Here is a 20,178-nt window from a genome sequence, read left to right as displayed (position 1 = left end):
CAAGTCAGGATAAGGTATAGTTTTGATATGAAATGACTGCCAATTTATTTGAACTTACTACAAAGTAGCCATTAATGCTTGAAATTGCAGAATTGAACATAGAAAGCAATGGGGCTATGAATGAGTGGTTTTATGCCTTATGAAATATCTGTTTCACAGGTGATGACGGATATCTTCCAGTTGTCGTAACCACAATCCGTCGTCTTTTCCTCGAATGTGACCTACCGAATACGACTTATCATCGGGTTTGTACTAACATAAGCAACACGATGGGTGCCACCTGTGGAGCAGGATCTGCTTACCCTTCCAGAGCACATGTGATTACTCGCAGTTTTTGGTGGGGTTCGTGTTGTTCAATGTTTTTTTTATGTTGTGTTTAGCATACTGTTGTTTGTCTTTTAATCGTTTTACTTCTTTAGCCATGGCATTGTCAGTGTGTTTACAGCTTACGAGTTTGAATATTCTGTTGGTATATTCCGTCTCTCTTGTATTAATTAAGATAAAATGAATGGTTACGCCATGCGTTCTGACAGAGTGTATGTTACTGGTGAGAAATGGGAAGTTGAAATCATCGCGTGTAACTAGATTGTATTTTGAAGTCGTTCATATGTGTCAAAATCGAAGACAAGATCAAGATATGATGGAAAACCTTCTAGTTTCGGTATACTCCTTAATACCAGTTCACTGGGATATAATGAATGCAAGCACTCTCTATAATGCTGGTTGTTGAGGGGCAGGAGTTCATCAACATATGTGAAGGGAAATTAAAGAACTTTGCAAGATTTATTTTTGTCTGAATTCTGCTTCATATGATTACATGAACAAGTCGTTCACAATTCACACTAACTCTCTGCTGGAATTTCAATACACCAATCCACCAATTTCAAAAAATTATATTGTCGACCAGAGAGAAGTTCAAAATACTAGTAGGTATTTAATGTTTTCAATTATTCCGAATGCAGCTGTGTATTTATACAATACAAAAAGCCAAATGAATACATCTTAGAAAAACTAGTTGTTAGGGCTTTGTGTGTGGAAGAAGTCTGGCATACTCCTATGAAATTATTGAATTTATTTTTCACAATATGTTCGGACTCGGCTGCATATTTGTCCATCTGGCATAGTCACACCAACAGTAGTTTAAAATGCAGACTAAAAGCTAGAATTTTCATTTTGCAATAACATTCTTCCAATCTATTATTGCAGCACCATATAAAGTGGATAAAAAAATAAGCAAGAAAACGTTACAAACGAAATGGCACACATGCAACAATATCATCGTATTCATCTCATAACATCCAAAGACAGCCACACCAATTATAATGCGGAAAAAAATGAAAACGAAGAATATCGGAAGTCATAGATTTTCAGTTAATTCAAATACCCCAAAAATAAATCTTTCATATTAACACATTGTGTAGGGAGTTTCATAACCAGCTTGAAGTAAAGCCTCAATAACACATCATGTTCCAAAACATGAAAATCGGTATCGAAAAATAAAACAAAGCTACAAAAGAGCAAAGTCATTCTTGTTTGAACTTTTCGCAAACTCGCGTGTTCTGATATGATATTAACAGTTTCTTCTTTACATGTAGTATGCTGACTTTCGAAACTTCAGTATGATAACCGCGAATGAATACACCACTAAATTGACATAAAACGTCACTATTGGCACTCATTTATTGTACAATATACACGTATGATACTGGTATTCATGGTGTTGATCAAGTACACTCAGGGTCAAAATTGTGAAAAGCAAAACAAAAAAATAAAATGACTGATAGTACAAAATAAAGAAAAATAACAAAAATACCGAACTCCTGGGAAAATTCAAAACGGAAAGTTCATTATCAAATGACAAATTCAAAAGCTCAAACACATCAAACGAATGGAAAACAACTTCAATTCTTCTTCCAGAAAGCGGCCACCGTCAACTGGTCGACTACCCTGCCACATTTTTGGAGTGCGCGAATGAAAACAATTTTAGATTTAATTAGATTTAATAACAAAAACAAAAACTGGGTGAAATTTATATACAGGTGCAAATAAAAACATGCCATTTAATTTACTGAAGGAGCTGAGCCTTGAAAGATTCAGGACTCGAGGCAGACACCTTACAGTTGGGCAAGGTGTTCCACTCTCTGATTGTTCTAGGATAGAACGACTTCTTCCGAACTGTTGTTTTGCATGATGGTGTTCTGAAGGCTTTTTCGTTGTTATTTCTGGAAGGACGTTCATTTGGTATCAGCTTATTTGATGTATCGATCTTCACATAGTTGTTATTAAGCTTATACATCATTATCAGTCTGCTCTGTTTTCTTCGTTCTTGTAGGGTAGTCCATTCTAGATGTTCAAGCATGTTACTAACAGATGACGTGTTGTGATATCTGTAAGTAACATACCTTGCTGCCTTTCTTTGAACCATTTCCAATCTATGAATATCATTTGGTTGGTACGGGTCCCATACTGCACTGGCATATTCCAAAGGGACACATATGCTTTTTACTTTATAGACTTATTGGAGAAGTTTAAGTTCCTTTTCAGAAAACTGATGGTATTATTTGCTTTGGAACAGATGGTGTTTATATGTTTACCCCATTTTAGATCTGATGCAATGGTACATCCCAGGTATTTCGCTGATGTGACGTGTTCAAGGTTATGTCCATGTAGTGTGTAACTGTATTTAGCTGGATTTTGCTTCTTGGAGATGGTGAGTACGTTACATTTATGAGGATGGAACTTCATGAGCCATTTCGATTCCCATTCAGCTAGTTTGTCAAGGTCCCTTTGAAGGTTTGCTGAATCTGCATCGGATGAGATTGTGACATAGGCAATAGTGTCATCAGCAAACAGTCGTACAGTTGATTGAATCCCTTGGGGCATGTCGTTTATATAAAACAGAAATAGACTAGGTCCCAGGACAGATCCTTGTGGTACACCGGACTCTACATGTATGGAAGTTGACGTTTCTCCCTCCACCACTACTGACTGTGTTCCATCACTGAGGAAGTTCTTTATCCACTCATTTTGTTTACCTGTTATCAAATAATGATTCAATTAGGCCTGGTTTTATAGCTAGCTAAACTTCTCACTTGTATGACAGTCGTATAGAATTCCATTATATTGACAACAATGTGTGAGCAGAATCCTTTCAATGCCACAGCAATTCTATGTTTTGCCAAGGCAGATTTAGGCATTAAAATTGCAACTGTACCGCTTATGACGTCGACAATGAGGGAACGTCACGGAGAGGGGCACAGATGGAGGTTTCTACAGAATGGACTGTGATTTGGGGTTTTCAACGTGTTAGTCTCTAGCGCAGCTGACAAAAATAGAAGTCCTACGTATTTGAGGGGTTCAATAGTGATTCGAAGCGCTAAATTATGAATATGTTTTCAAATGGAAATCACCAAATAAAAGTTTATTAGTTAGATTTAAATTATTATGTTTGTCTCATTGAAATTGATCCTATTTTAAAATGAATAAGTTTTCATTGCATATTTCTGGATAATTGTAGAAGTATGTTGATTTTGAACGTGTATCATTAGGACTCAGTAATCTATGATTAGTGTTTGGGGTTCTGAAAATAAATGAAATTCATGTATATAAACTGAGATAAAAACCGAATATTTTATTTATTTCTATTCTTCACAATTATGTCTATGGAAACACGTTCCGTGAAGACCTTTGTTGCATCTGGCGCATTTAGTACTTGCCCTACGGCGTTGATTAAATCTAGAGCAAACTTTACAATTCTTTTGTTTCCCTCTTACTAGTTTCTCGATCCTCTGCGGTTGGTGTGCGGCTTGTGCATTTCTATCCCTATGTTGTCTGTGTTCTATTTGTTCAGTTGCGAGGGCGTCAATAACCGATTGAATAAACTCTAACCTTGAAAGTAATTTTCCGTCAGTGTTTTTTGTTTATAGTATGTAAGCGTTTAGTACCATTCGGTGAAAAATGTTGATTGCAAGCCTTTTCCACATTGTTTTTGTTTTTCTCTTATCATCATATATGCCACTCATCATATCATTTAAGTCAACTCCACCCATGTTTTTGCTGTAAATGGAGGATACAACTGGTTTATGTCCGTGTGCCGGTGCAGAAGCTTTTACAGCAGATGTGACGAAGCGGACCGTTTTGCGGTTTTGCCTTTCTTTATAGGCAACGCACATGAGTTCTCTTTGGCGAATAAATAGAGACTCGTTCTCCCGCAGCTGAGGGTTCCGGAGTAACTGCGGCATTTGACGGTTCGCACGGAGGGTTCCGGTAAAATAAGTTCTGAGCGTTCTTAGGTGCCTTACAAGCGGAATAGATGTGAAAAAATTATCACAGAAGATGTGATAATTCTTGTTTAATAAGTTGGCTTCTGTCATTAATTTTTTTACTATATGACTTCCTTGTGTATCATCAGCCGGTACGGGGTCATAACGCTTTCCGCGGTAAGGTAAAAAATGAATTATATATCCTGATGTAGCTTCCACGAGCATCCATAACTTAATTCCAAATTTGTGGGCTTTAGTCGGTATGTACTGTGTCATAACAGTTCTAGCCTTTGTTCCGACAAGAGATTCATCGATAGACAGTTCTCTGTTGGGTGTATAGTATCGTTTAGATTGCATGTTTGCGTGATCAACAAGGGGTTTAAACCAGGCAGCAGGATTATAGTGCTCGGAGTTCCTCTGTGGCGTTTTGCGGTTGTCAACTAGATGAAAAAAACGGAGAATCAATTGGAAGCGATTCCTAGAAAATATTTTCCTAAACCATATTGTTGACTGACTACTTCTCTTTACCCAATACATTGCGATAGTTGGTTTCCTAATAATACCCATATTGAAAATTGTTGCCAAAAATCCTTTCAGTTCTGTAAGTGTTAGTTTGCCGAATTTTGTCCACAACCTAAGACGGGAGGAAGCATGGTAAGTATTCTCTCTTATCTTTTTCTGTATTACCTGATTCGCATACCTACAAAACATGACTAGTTTATTCCAAATGCACAGGCAATGACTGGTGCTCAAATCTTGAATATGATATAAATATTTAAGTACACATATTTTGCAATCTAATAAAAAAAGAAAATACTTTAATTGCTTTTGTTCTGATACGTCGCGCGAATAAAAGCTTAAAGTTATTTAATTTTAATTAGGCTTAATTGCGTATTTTAAGTACTTTTTCTCGACAGCGTTCAGGGTTTTACAATTTTGTAATTCACAGAAAAAAAAAAAAATATGAATGCACAAAGGTAATCATTTAAGTAAATGCACAAAATCTACATTTAAAGAGATTGACAGCAAGATTTGTTTACAAGTTTGACTTCATATGCACTGAGCTGACTTTTTGTCATTATAGATTGACCCAGTAGAAATTGATATAAATAATTTCCAAAATACGATCGGTTACAAATTTAATAGTAGATGGATAATACTTTGCGCATGATCCTTCATGCCGGACCAGTTCAACGGACCTCGCCGTGGCGGACATTCACGTTTTTCTTCTTTTATTTCGCCGGTAGATTTATATGGTCAATTTGAAATTATTTAATTGAATAATACGGGTATAAAATATTAAAATGTATTTTTTTAAATGTCAGATGTGTTGAAGTTTATACATGTAGTTACCTGTTTGTTTCTTTGACTACTTTCTTGAGAAGACTGATGCTAAACATTAAGTAAAAATAGGCTACAGGCTCGGAAGTTCGTCTAGGCATGTTTTTTGTTCTTAGTCCTCAATTGGTCTAGGTCTTCATCTGGTTCTGGTGGTGATTCTGAACCAAGCGTTTGCTGCCATTTTTGTTCGGTGCTGCCTATAGTTATGACGTCCTATTTTATGATAACGTCATAATCAGATGACGGCAAAAGTGGCAAGTCTTGCCAATGCAATAAACAATGATATTCCTGCATTGCAATTGCATATGTACCCCGTGTAGAGCCTCTTTGTTTGCCTCTTTTCAACTATGACGTAAAGTGCATTGTTACAGAACAGACGAAATAGGCAACCGTTGCCAAGCCTAAATAAAGACCGTTGGCATTTGAAAGGAGTACAGAAAGCCTAACAGTCGGAAAGCAAGCCCTTAGAAACGACCGTTGTTGCTACTTTCTTAAGACAACAATGGGACTGATAGTAAAACCCGCCATTCTGAAATTGCGTTAATTTCGCGCAAAAAATAATTTGGCGCCAATTTGGAATTTTTTCTTTTTTCTGTTTCTTACTTGTCATTAGGGTCAGAAATAGATTTCTTTCGATTTTTCAAGCATGGTTCTTATTATCAAAGAAAATAATACTTAAACATGTTATAAATTGTCCGTCTTTTAAAAATAACGTAATTCCTTTGATCGTCGTTTAAGAATTATGCGAAATTGTCTGTTATTTTTTTCTTCTTTTTTTTTCCAGATAAACAAAGAATATACAAACTATATAAAAAATAATAATAAGTATCTCAAAGTTAAAACAAAAATCAAGTCTAACGTTCTATCACCCCTTAGGAAACCCCGTTCGAACTAAATTCCAAACGAAGGACATTTTTTGACGTTGTAGTTTTTTATCTTACACATCGATGTCAACTTGCATCTTTACACAATGTACACACATTTAGTATGTTTGTTTGAAAAAGCAATGGCGAGTTCAGCTGTGAATATTTGACTGGATTAATTATTCTCTTTAAGTCAGTGAATTGTTTGACTTAACTAAAACAAGGTAAGGAAATCGTATAGTATACTGTCTTTACACAACCTTAACCAAAACTAATTCATTGTTTATAATATTATAAAAAAAATTGTGATGATCAAGTAATCCTGCAAAACTGCCAAAGGTAAATGAAAAAGTCTTGTCCTAAATATGAACTTAAAACAATCTCTTTCAGACTAGCATTTTAATCACCCTTATTCAAAGCATGTTCATACTGACATGAAGTGTGACTTACTTATGACTTGTGATCTAAAACATAATCATATTGTTGACTTAGCACTCAGAATCTGCTCTGAAATACTTTATTATAAATATAAAAATGCATAATTGTTAAAAAAAATTAAATAGAAGAAGAAAAATATTAGACCCAGTCTTTTTTGTTCTTATCTATTTTCAAGTTCATGATTAGAACCATTTATTTATTGGTTTAGTGTTTTTTTTTATAATTTGAGTCCATTCATTAGAATCTGCATGGAATCAGTGAGACAAAATTCTTGTTATATTTAGTTTGTTCATACAAGAATTGCAAACTAATTTCCTTTTATTTCAAATAATGAAGAACTTACATTCAGAATACTTTCATTATGGTCTCGTTTAAGTTTAAATGAAAAAGGTAGGATCAGGTATCAGTAATGAAAAGGAGTTCCTGTATTTAATCATTTTAATCCTGTCTTGATCCATTATTCATGAATATTTTGGCTACCCCTTGTATGATTAAAGTAAAAATTTATTTCTGTGTTGAAATAATTTGGTTACAGCAGTATAAATACTTACCAAAATACACGATATAATTATTAAATTAACTCTTGGAATAATAATATTATGGCACATACTGACATAGGGCCTATTTGAGTATTTCACTGAGACTGAGTTCTGAAAAGTGATAAAATGTGTTTCGCTATTTTTTTTGCACATGTCTTTAGTATCAAAATATATTCAATAAAATTATTTTTATAATATCCTCATGTAAATAACAGCATATGGTGCTTAATATAATAATAGTTTGATCCTGAGAGTGTCAAACAAAGGGACGTAACTCGTAAATTACTATCGGCCCCGCTTCGTCAGAAATATCGACACATCGAAGTGGCACATTTGCGTATTACAGCGTATTAAGTGGCACAAATTTGACATATCATAGTCAAAGTTATGTTACATAACATAATTTAAATTCAGCATAGCTTCCCGAGAAGTTAAGAAAGAAAATTACGATTTTAATTTCCAGTGACCGATTTTTTTGGTCAACACCTAGACTTTGAGGACACATTTTGAGAGAAAAAATTAGTTTAATCCATAATTGAGTGGATCAATATATTTCTTATATACTCAAGAATGTTCACTTAAAAGCAAATTAGTTTTAATTCATGCAAAAAACTACAAATTCCAAAAACCGGGCTTCACTTTTTTTGGTAAAAAAATGCCCATATATGGTAATCACATGACTTCCATTGTTGCTTTAAGAAATGGGGTCAAACCGGGGTCAGCTTTCCGACTGTAAATATAGGCTCTGCGGCATAGTAAGGGTTAACGCTAAGAAGGCGAACACTATTTTTAGAATGTTTTTTACAGTGAACATTAAATAATACATGTAAAGGGAATTATTAAAATTGTCTCCCCTTTCCTAAACGTTTGAGTGTTCATGTCGGATGAAGTTAAATAAAAAATTGGTGCAATGAAAAAGACTGAAAATAATATAGGATTAAACACATTTTTTCTAGAAGTTATTGATGTGTAAACTGGGACAATTAACTAAAAAACTGAATAAAAAGTTCGAAGGACTTTTCTGTAAGGTTTGTTAATCCTTATAATTCTAAACCCAAACATTTGCATTTTTTAACTAACAATGTTTTGTTCATTGGCTTCTAATCACCATCAAATGGAAAATTGACATGTCGTGACTCAGGAGTAAGCCTCCATATTGAATGAAATCCATAAATGTTCGATAAATGCAATACAATCTAAAATTAAATCCCACCTACCTCAAAACTTCATTTTGATAACATATTATCCGAATTTGAAGCGCGTACAAATAACGAAATAACCGTCAGTTTGAAAGTTTTCATGTGTATGACGTCATGTTTTCTCATGACGTTAATGCGCCAATATAATTTATGAAATTTCGCGAAATTTATTTTATTTTAAAGCTATACATTTTCCAAGCTTAAATACATATTTTCTTTTTGGTATGCATTGGAATAGAAATAACAGTTACTTTTTCTATCTCAATTTGCTTGGAACCCCTGGATCGCTTGCATGGGTATCGCGCATGAATAGATCACAGTGAAGGTTACGATAGTAGTTTTGGCAACATTGTCTATCGAAGCGTAAACTAAAGGAACATATTCTAACGGACCAATCCGATTTGAAGATATGCAAATCATATAAAGATTATCACGTTGTAAAGTTCGTGCGTTAAACATAGAACATAGATTATTCTGTACGTTGCATTTAGATTTAGCATGCACAAACTTTACTTAAAAAGTAATTGATTTAGTTCAAGCAGTTAACACCGAATACATCACAAATAATTCAAAATCACTTTTGTGTACCTAAGCGCAATATTGTATCAGATATAAAAATATATTAAACTAGTAAGTTGAGATTCAAGTAGGAATAAAATAGGAACAGTTTCAAACAAACTGATAACACTTCTTCATCACTATCTAGTGTTAATAAGCATTCTTTGGTTTTTTCCTGCTTTGATGTTCTTACATGAAATTTAGATAGGGTCTATACTTCATAGCATGATTTCCTTGATATAGAATAGCTGCATATACATTGACGCAATTAAATACATAATTTGAAATAATAGGTTTATGTCACGTGTTATTGTCTAAGTTTTGTATGTAGTGTTTAGTGGACTTGTTTGTCATGGGGTTTTCAATTTATCTTCGACCTACGCCAAATAGATTTTTAAATCGTTATAGTATATCTGTGTCACAGATGACCACAGTTTATCTCAATTGTCGTAACCACAATCCTGTCCTCTTTTTTCTCGATGGTGATATCACCAATGGCGACTAATCACATAATTGTTTACTTGCAATGAGTAACAAGACGGGTTACCTAGTGGATAAAGTACTGCTTATCCTTCCTGAGAAACAGTGTTTACCCTAGCATTGTAGCAAAGGGGTTCGTGGTGTTTTAGCTTTAGTTTACATTGTTGTATTTTGTGCCGTTTTATTTATGATTGTCTGTAAAGGAACTCATCATAGATACCAGGATTACAATTTTGTACGCCAGACGCGCGTTTCGTCTGCAAAAGACTCGTCAGTGACGCTTGAATCAAAATGTTAAAAATTCCAAATAATGTAAGAAGTTGAAGAGCATTGACAACTGTGTTGCTTCTATCAGTAACTGTTTTATATATCAATTATTCTGGAAAAACCGTGTTTTCATTTCAAAGTTTCACATTCTTTCATGTAAAAGGATCATACAAGTATAATATATCTCACAGATGGTTTATGAGTGTAGTGATTTCTAAGGTCTAGCTAAAATTCATTTATCAATGCGCTCGTCTTATGCCTTATCGCCGGATGTATGACTCGTCGGCTTATTGTAACACGAGTAATACGACAATTTACACAAGCAAGGAGAGCAGAAACGAATGACTCTTCCGGAGCACATGAATTAGCACTATGTTTTTGGTGAGGATGGTGTTGCTCAATCGTTAGTTTTCTGGTGTTGTGTTTTGTGGACTGTTGTTTGTCTTTTCGTCGTTTTTTCTTTTTGTTCATGGTGCTGTCTGATTTCTCTCCGACCTCTTCTCGCTTTTGCCTTTACAATGTATACTTCCACTTCAACCACTGAAAGACATCCCAAACCTCTTTCAAATCATAAAATAGAACTCAGAATTAAATCAAAGCATCGTCGGTGCCGTGATTCAGCCAACTTTTTGTTTTAGCAAATTGAATATTTTTCTTAATACCAACTCCTGGCAGACAATTCAAGACAACCAACTATCTGAACTTGGGATAAGTGATTTTTGCCCAAAATGTAAATTTTTGTTCAGAAACAATTCTATATTTTTTTAGAGAGACGATACAATACGTAGAACATCTTTTAAAAATTATTTCACTAAAACATTACCAGAATTATTTTCCTTTTTAAAATCACTCCTTTCAGCTCAGGAAAGTCAGAGAAAAAGTGTACTTCTTCTAAGGTTGTTCTGATAAAGTCACCGAAATCACTAAAGAAAAGACTGGAAGGGTTCAGTGCATAATTTCAAATCATATTCTCAGGTATGGTGTTGAACACAAAAAAATGATATATCACTATTGCATTCAGTTTGAGAGGATTTATTATCTTTTTTTTTTTGATAAATCAATCTACCCTATGGGCAGTGTGAATCAAAGCTCTGTTACAGCACATATATATATATAATCACGTCGCTTTCCTTGTTTAACACTAGTAGTTTAACTGACTTCAATCTCATTACACAAATAGTCCCAATTCTTCAAATAAAGATTGAACGATTTAGTCCAATTTTGTTTCACGAAAAAAAGAAATGCAAACTAAGATAAATATATCTTGTTTTAGAAAGGGTAAATCAAACTGTCAAAAAACATTATTTCAACAAAGCCCTCTGAAAAGGGCCTTATCAAAATGCTTGGTTTTTAAATGAACAAGTATGTTGGGCGACCTGGTTTTCAAGAGTCTGAAAACATTCCTAAGACAACCAATTGTGCTACTCTCCTAACCAGTTTGTTCCTTTTTTTGTAAAAGACAGATTTATGTAGGTGCTTCTCATGGAGAATGAAAGGAATTATAGTTAACGTCCCACTACAGAAATAATTTCCTTTGTCTGGTTCGTTCAGTTTGGTGACTAAGTTGATCGCATCTTCACCTTCATATTTGACTTGGTCTTCCAATCGTTATTATTCAAGTGTCACTGATGAGTCTTTATGTAGATGGGACGTGTTTCTGGCGTGCCAAATTATAAGCCTGGTATCTTTGATGAGTGTCCATCACATCTTACTTTAAATACAGGATACTACAGATACAGTTAAGTAAATACATTCACTAAGACCTTAAAATTGACAAGGAGGGATGTTTGAAAGTTATCTTTATGACAGAGATAATTACGATTTACCAATTATGAATGTTTCATTTCAATGTAGAAACATTCCAGTAGTACCTGCATATGGAGTATATATCTCCCAGTTAATATGATATTCCAGGGCTTGTATTACCTATCATCTCTCCACATATTTTGTGATAGTTTGGTAGAATATCTGTCATGAGTTTCAATGGATCGTAGCCACAATATTGTCCTCTTTTCTGTGATTGTGATAGCTTCTAATAAGAAACTTACTCCCCATAAACAACATGACAGCTACAATTAGAGTAGCAGCTTAAAAGAACCTTACGTCAAACCTAGGTTTTGTTTAAAGCAGTCACAGTACTTTTTTGCCTTAGTTTTCTGACTTTTTTTTTGAATGTCTGTGTTGTTTCCATCAGTATCAATTTTGTCTATCTCAAGTCCTAAAAAACTGGGAAGGATATTAAAAAATGTCTCAACTGAGCTTAACTTGATACAGTTTTATCTGGGACTTGGTCTGATGCATCATGTTTAAATAACAATGCTATATGTACGATTAAACCTTTGCATTAGATTTTTTCTTCATGAATAATGCAGCATATGAAATAAGTAATTTTCAACAAAAATTATTTGATGACATTTTAGTTTTATAATATATTTGAACTTGTCTAACTATGCTTAATACTTCTTCAAAATAATGCCAGGTCATATTCAATACACATAAGGGGACACTAATAACAAAACTAAATTCAATATTGACGAAAACTAAAAACAAATATATATTCATTTCGTGATTTTATTATAGACCTGTGATTTTAAATCTTTTTACATATTTCACAATAACCTGTTTCAGAAGTCATGAATTATCATCACAACTATTTATGGCATTGAATGCAAAGCACTCAGATATGTAACTGGAACGAAATACAAAAGTGACATAATTTTCCAGCTTGCCATTAATTTGACAATAATATAACAAATTTCATCTGATATATGGTTATAATTTTTTCGTATGAAGATTGATGCAGGTTTTCCAATTTCAATTATAAATCATTTTTCTGAACTGTTTGTATTCCTTTATAAAATGATCTGTTGAACACATAAAAAACATTGAAGAAAGGATCAAAGCTTCAGTAAATTTTAAATCTAGAAATCAATTTACATGTATATAATACACAAATATATAGCATTAAAAGAAATAAGCAAAAAAACATGGCAGTATTCCTTCCATGTAAAAAAGTACAAAACAAGCACAGCAACATACAATAAATACAAATACTACACATACTATAATAATATTATAAACACAGATCTTGGATAAATTAAAGTGGACGGCAACTATTGACATTGAAAGTATGTTGACATAAGGAATGATATGATAATCAAGAGAAAGTGAAAAACAACTAAAAGACAAACAACGTCCTACCATTCAACTATTCAGTTGTTTAAAAGTTTCCAATAAAAACTGTTTCAATTTATTTGTCAGACATATGTCCATCAGTATTGGCTGGGTATGATCACATCATCTTCCGTTAAAAAGACTAAGCTGGCATAAACAAGAGGTTTTCCTTTCTAATTTGCAATTTGTGGAATCTTATAGAATAGTTATCAAAGGTACCAGGCTTATAATTTGAAACGCCAGACGCGCGTTTGGTCTACAAAACACTCATCAGTGACGCTCAGATCAAAATATTTAGAAATCCAAAACAAGTACAAAGTTGAAGAGCATTGAGGACCCAAAATTCCAAAAAGTTGTGTCAAATAATAATAATTATAGAAATTATTGCTAAACTTGGCAATTGAAAGGAAAATTAAGGGCTAAATGTTATCTGATCCTGAAAAGTTGTGTGAAAGTCTAGATAGGGATTTTGCATCATTAACGCAAAAAAAAAAGGAGAAAAAAAAAGGGGGTTAACGTTTACTTTCATAACACTTCAACATAAAATGTGTATAAACTCTTTCAAGAGTTTAATATAGCAAAAATACTTATTAATAGACAATGCTGGATCTCAATTAATAAAAAAGTTCATATATTAATTGGACGGAGAAGTGAAAATATTTCTTATCTCAAAAAAAAAACAAAATGATAAATACAAATACACTCAATCTATTATCACAACCCAAATAATAATATATCACAATTCTCCCTAGAAATTTCTCTGTTCAATCAAAGATGTAAAATATTACAACAATTTATGAATCTATACAAATTTTGTGGATAAGGGGACATAATTGAAAACTGTGACAATATTTTTGAATGTATAAATTGTTAACAAATGCAAAAAGAGTAATTCAAAACAAAAAGAGAATATGGAATGTAATTTTCTGTTATTTTCATTTAATTCCAAATACTAACTTATCTATATAAGTTTCACTGTATACTAGCTAATCATTGAAATAATATTTATATAGGTTTCACTGTATACTAGCTAGTCATTGGGGAAATAATATTTCAATCACCAGATTCTAAATTATGTAGAACCTTAATTATGCTTTTAATTATAATTAAAATCCACTTTTCATGGATGTCTCATGCTACCATATTGATACTTGGTATTTGTTTTTACAAAATGTGCTGTAACAATCAAAATTAGATCTGGTTATTTGATCTGTTTGATTATCTACAGAAATCATGTAGCTCTAAACAACTTGCTAAAAATATCTATTTCTTTTTGTTTTTTTTTTTGTCATTGAAAAAATAGCCTAAGAAATGGCTTTTAAAATAAACAGAAATGTTAATTGTATTTATTATCAGACATTCATCTTTCTTTTGTTCCATTGAGGAACAAATTACTATGTCAAATATGTAACCATGTCTCAGGTTTATAACTATGAAATAAGTTTCCTTAGTGTCAAATAAACAAAGATGTGCATGAATATACAACAAAATATGTGTGATGTACAACAACAAAATATGTGTGATGTACAACAAAATATGTGTGATGTACAACTCTCTCACAATTCACAATCATATATACTTATATAAACAGGCAACTCAAAAGTTTTCTCTTCACAAATAAAAGCAGTACACACATGAATGGAATTCCTATTTATAAATGTATTTATACTGTTGTATGAGCTGTAAAGATGCTTCTTATCACAGTTAGAATTATTCAGTCTTTTCATGGTCTTCATTCATTGTCTGTAATGGAAAAATAAAATACAATAACTCATAAACAAGAGAAAATAAAAGAACAGAAAAGGATTTTTCAACAGGGTATTTGAAAACTTTCTCTAGATTGTTTACCTGAGTGCTAAGGAACGTCATTTTTGTAATTCACTTAGAAGATCAACATTAAAATCAATGAAAAAAGAAGATTAGTACTTCCCAAAACATATCTTTTTGTGATATATAAGAGAATTTATGAAATACATAGCCATGGTAATATTTCACCAAAAAGAATAATGTATATATACTCTAACAACTTTTATTATAATTTCTCATTTATTAGAATATCTGTTATTCATGCTATACTTTAATTTATTACTATATCAATAAACTCAATGTTATATCAAAAAGGTCAAACAAAATATCACCAACAGTTAGTCAATGAGGTAAAATGGCAATTGTTTGTATATCTGTTGAACAAGGGCAGGGATGTGTAACAATATTAATTTTCAATCATTTTAATTGGCTCTGCCTCAGAGCTAATTTATAAATTCATTGCTAATGGTTATTTTAATATCATTCTCATTGAGATGATAATAATAGATTTTAAACTACAGCTTATAATCAGAAATAATATTCTTAACTTTATGAAAAAAAGAATATATATGGAATATATAAATGCATTAACATACTGTTGTCAAGCACAAAACAAAAATATAAGTGTTAAAAACTATAATATTCCCATTGAAGTTACAAATGTCCACAACCTAATGAATCAAACGAGATGTCTGAGTGATATACATGTAAATACTTAGGTATTTCATTTCATATTATTTTATATCAAAAGGCATTAACAACGTTATCTTTTGTAAATAAAATAACCTATTATAGAATGTAACAGAAAATAAATGTATGAGAAATTGGAATGTGTGTAAACTGGTGAAGTGGGATAAATAGTAATTAAAGTCGTTTTGTGATAAAAGTAACAAAATCAATCGTTCGTATGAGCAGGCAAAAATACTGATAAAAACCACAATTATACATTAAAAAAAAATAAGTATTAATTCATGTTATTTAAATTAAAATGTTAGTGAATGTTGTTTTAATTTTATTATCTACATATCAAGAGAATTAGAAGCTTTCATCAGTGATTTAAAAAAAAGAGAATCTTTTCTACACGATTGAACAATTTCTGATGGAGTTATTGGACTTTGACCATCTTCAGCCTATTGCGGCATGCTAACCCTTTACTCAGTCACTGGTACATTTGGCTATGTCATAGCAGTCTTGTTTTTATGTCATTTACAGGTTTTGTAATTATCTTGTGTAGAAATTCCAAAAGGAAACAAACTTTACATTATTGTTTTATATAAACCACTATTAAGAAGTTTTAACTGTAAGCAGAAGTATAATTTGAAAGCTAACGTATAGTTTATAAATCTAGATTCTGACAAAATTCATCTTAAATAGTTTATCAGAGACTAAATAAAAAGTGAATTCATTAAATTCACTTTGTACTGTCCAAAATGTGCATCACTGCAGACAATATTTTAGTGTATGGTTACAGGAAGCAAACACAAATAAAAACATTTACTGTGGTTCCATTTTCTGTCTCTGTCCTGCAGAAACAAATAATAATGATTTTTATTCTACGTTCTCCAAATTGTCTTTACGACTGAAGAATTAAGAATTTAAATTTAATGGTAAAAGTTCTGCTTAAAAAAGAGTTTGGATGTACAAGCAAGTTGGGAGAGAACTTCATAGATTGGCCCGGGTCAATCCTTATAAAGGTTACATTGATGGTTAATGCTGACATTTTACCTTTTCACTCCAAACATTGTCTATTTTTGGGCCCCCCGGGCAACCCCTTTTTCGAATCCTTGATTCACATCTCACTCTGAATTTGTTCGCTCATTTGCTCTTTGGTCTATAAATAGCTGTCTATACATCTCCTTAATTCAAGATAATAGTCCCACAAAAAATGTCGAAAATGTGTATATTTCATTTTTTTTCTAGCTTCTCTCATGCCAAGTCGGTACCCTTTTGGTCACTATTTATAGGTTGCGTCTAAATATGAATTGTAACACTAAATAGTGACTGAGCAGGTTGAACAAATTCTTCTCAAGAAACAGAAATAAAAGAAACTTAGAACAGCACCAGACTGTTTATAAATAAAAACTCAGATCAGAAAAGGTATCAATAATATTGCAGATAACACAAATTTTTTAAGTTTATCGGACTTTTTCGTACATTTTCTGTTCAAATTTTCACACAATAGTTCAAAAAACCTAAAGTAACTATACTGAAACAATAACAAGTGTTTCATTCACCAAACAATTTGTGCGTTTCTGTGAAAAATATCACACACGATTTTGTGAATGAAAGGGAAAGTAGATCCTTATGCAGTGCCAAGACGGACGGACGGACGGACAGGGGTAAAACAATATGCCCCCAACTTTCAGTTGAGGGGGCATAAAAATAAACAAAAAGAAGATTAGACTAAATACATATACATGTTATACTGTGTAAGGAGAAAAATAAAGATAACAGATTATAGATATTATGTTTGAATAAGAAAAAAAAATATTAGCTTATAGGAAAGTCTGGAATTAAGGGAGAGAGGATGCATGAATGCCTCCTACATTCTAAAGCAAAGAAAAATCCATCACCCAAGAAGAAAGAAAAAATAAATAGAAGAAGAACAAAGACAAAAAATAAACATACTGGAATTTCTTCAATCTTTAAATATTTGAAAACATCAAATCTATACGAGGGACTTATGATTTTCTATCATTTAAACAAAGTTTTTTTACTTCATCCTACTTAATCATGACAAGAATAATAGAAGTACATCCTTGTTAAAAATACCTGGATTCCACTTATGGTATGATATATATCTTAACAAAACAAAAGTTTGATAGAATAAATCTTTTTGCCATAATAAACTTTTCCAGATCAAGATATATATGAATCATTTCAATGATGTAAAATTTAATCAACCTTCTGTTATTACATATCAAGTTTAACAATTAACCCTTAGACTGCTACGCGCGACTATTGTCGTTCCGATAAAGCAGTCCGCTACTGCTACGCCCGACTATTGTCGTTTCCGTATCTCATTTGTTTACACAGTTACCATGGAATGGGCGGAGTCAATATTCACGAGATTGCGGCAGTTTAGACTTGTATGGATTCTGATTGGTTAAAATTCGGCGTACTTTCAAGTTTCTCTTGACTTTAAATCAGGTATAAGCGATGAAACCGAAAGTGAAAAATTTAGATGAAAAAAGTAACACAATGGCGGAAATTGTTTGGAGCGATGGCCAACACGTTCAGAAGTATTTCAATGCTAACGATGTTACAGCGGAGGCCAATATAAATGATTTGGACGAGAACAGAAGATATAATAGATGGAAATAGAAACATTCTAGCAAAACTGCGAACAGAAGACTTTTAAAGCGGGAACCACGGGGATTCCCCAGACGATGTTCGAAATGGATGACATGAAACAGGATTTGCGATGTTTATCATTGCACCTTTCAACTGTGAATCAATATTGATCACTGACATCAATAGATTCAAACATTATGTTTGTCAAGATTATTTATTGACGAAAGTTATATCAATGAACTTGTTGTTAAAACATATTTGTACATGGAAGTAAAAGTTGAAAGTCGGAAGGAAAATACCGGAAAATAGTTGCATAAAAAAAAACGTTGGTCCGAGAAGAAACTTTTTTCTTTTGATAGTCACAATGGAACTAGTTCTTAAAAGAGATTTTTAACAATATTGGTTCAATTCTGAAGTCATGGATACCTTTGAAAAGTTTTTACATTGATGGATTCCCGTTAATAAAACATGAAGAAAAAAAATTTACCTTTGTTTACCTCTATTTGCACCTGTACAGGTAATAAATGACCAGAGACTCACACAAAAATAAAATAAATAAAAAATACAGAATATAACAATACTTTTTTATATAACTTTTATTGATGAATATTCAATATTTACAAAGATATTGCAATTGTAAGTAAACATGTTTATTTCATCAGTGATTAAAATTTTATTCAGCAATACACAGAAGTACAATAGAAATGAATGCAGCAGTCTAAGGGTTAAAGAATAACAAAATCAAAAAGTATCAAAATAAACTCATCTTTAAATGGGATAAAATACCAAAACCTCTGTCAATTGGAAAATCAATAAAAAGCCTTTTATCTGAATAGCTATATATATAGGTATGTTATTTAATTTGGATTAAAAAAAGACAATCATAAAATTTCAAAGGCAGATTATGATGGACTTCTCACACAATTCAACAACAGTCGTATGAGGATAAAATTCTGGTTTGTTTGTTATGCAGTATCATTATTCTCACATTCTAATCAAGTCTTTGAACATTTGACCAAAACCTATCAGCTGATTTCCTATGTAAGAAATCATTTTTTGGAACTTTTTAGAGAATAAAATAAGCTAGGTACTTACTTTCAGACAACTCATTGTTGATAATACCTACCTTACTTAATCTCAGTGAAAGAATTGATATATGAGCCTACCATTTACAATATTTCTATCAATGATCTTAGTAAATATCTAGCACTAAAGCAGACATCTAGCAAGAAAAAAAAAATGTTTTCCTCTAATTTTAGCAAAAGAGAGGTATTAAAGCTTTATACATTAACACACTACATCAATATAATGTGATATGTTACCTTTAGTCATCTTCACCTGTGTATAAATTTTCTTATTAAGTTCCTTAAAATTTACATTTTTCAACCACAAGTATAAATGCAGTAGTTAATACCACTGCCTTTAGATTCTTGGAACCCAAAGTTAAATATTGTATAACTAGTATTTACAAGCTGAGACCAAAATGTTGAGATACACCTTTGCATCATGTGTAAAAATTGACAGAATTATTACTTTGAGCTAAACAAGAGTGAACACACTGAAATGTTTCACCTGCTTAAATGTTTATAACTGAACATGTACACCTTAAAACAAGTATAAAGACAAAATATTGATGGTCTATTTCTCATAGCAACTGAGAGACTGACCTTTCCCTTTTCACCTCATCTGGATGCATTTGTATATATGGATATGCTCCTAAAGGTCAATCCACCTTTTAGATCCATCAAATTATAAATATAATATTTACACGTCATATTCTGAATACCACGAAACACTTGCCACTGGACATTAAGCAGCCATCAATAACTCCTACTCTATTGTTCATGATCTTTTCCTTACCTTCAAGACTTACCTTCAGTGAAAATTGCAACCACCATGACTAGCTGGAATATTTTAGGATATAGTTGTTCATATGATTTTTGCCTAACATGTACAC

General features: G+C 32.3%; 2 protein-coding genes and 1 long non-coding RNA gene across 11 annotated transcripts in view; 1 reads left to right on the top strand and 2 right to left on the bottom strand.

The window, feature by feature from the left end:
• Nucleotides 1-3,785: 3,785 nt before the first annotated feature.
• Nucleotides 3,786-4,979, bottom strand: LOC127726437 (piggyBac transposable element-derived protein 4-like). The gene has a single exon (XM_052233816.1). It carries the CDS (start codon nt 4,971-4,973, stop codon nt 3,921-3,923), a length of 1,053 nt encoding a protein of 350 aa, XP_052089776.1. The 5' UTR covers nt 4,974-4,979; the 3' UTR covers nt 3,786-3,920.
• Nucleotides 4,980-14,046: 9,067 nt separating this feature from the next.
• LOC127726280 (uncharacterized) lies at nt 14,047-14,535 on the top strand. Its single transcript, XR_007993476.1, has 2 exons — nt 14,047-14,090; nt 14,135-14,535. It is a non-coding gene; the product is annotated as an uncharacterized LOC127726280 (long non-coding RNA).
• LOC127726277 (serine/threonine-protein kinase Nek1-like) overlaps nt 14,412-20,178 on the bottom strand; it is a 100,482-nt gene continuing 94,715 nt past the window's right edge. For 6 of the 9 annotated variants that reach the window (XM_052233584.1, XM_052233589.1, XM_052233590.1 and 3 more), the window contains exons 42-43: nt 16,426-16,450; nt 14,412-14,864 (exon numbers count right to left, since the gene is read on the bottom strand). In XM_052233584.1, coding sequence (XP_052089544.1) covers nt 14,858-14,864; nt 16,426-16,450 — 32 coding nt within the window. In that variant the 3' untranslated portion in view covers nt 14,412-14,857. Of the gene's footprint in view, nt 14,865-16,425; nt 16,451-19,543; nt 19,560-20,178 lie in introns of all 9 variants that reach the window. The other 3 variants (XM_052233587.1, XM_052233586.1, XM_052233588.1) reach the window with 3 other exon arrangements.

Source organism: Mytilus californianus, unplaced genomic scaffold (genome assembly GCF_021869535.1).
Source record: "Mytilus californianus isolate M0D057914Y unplaced genomic scaffold, xbMytCali1.0.p SCAF_17, whole genome shotgun sequence".
In the NCBI taxonomy this organism is placed as follows: Eukaryota; Metazoa; Mollusca; class Bivalvia; order Mytilida; family Mytilidae; genus Mytilus; species Mytilus californianus.
The sequence above is the reverse complement of the archived record's forward strand: the minus strand, read 5'-3'. Positions and strand labels throughout refer to the sequence as shown.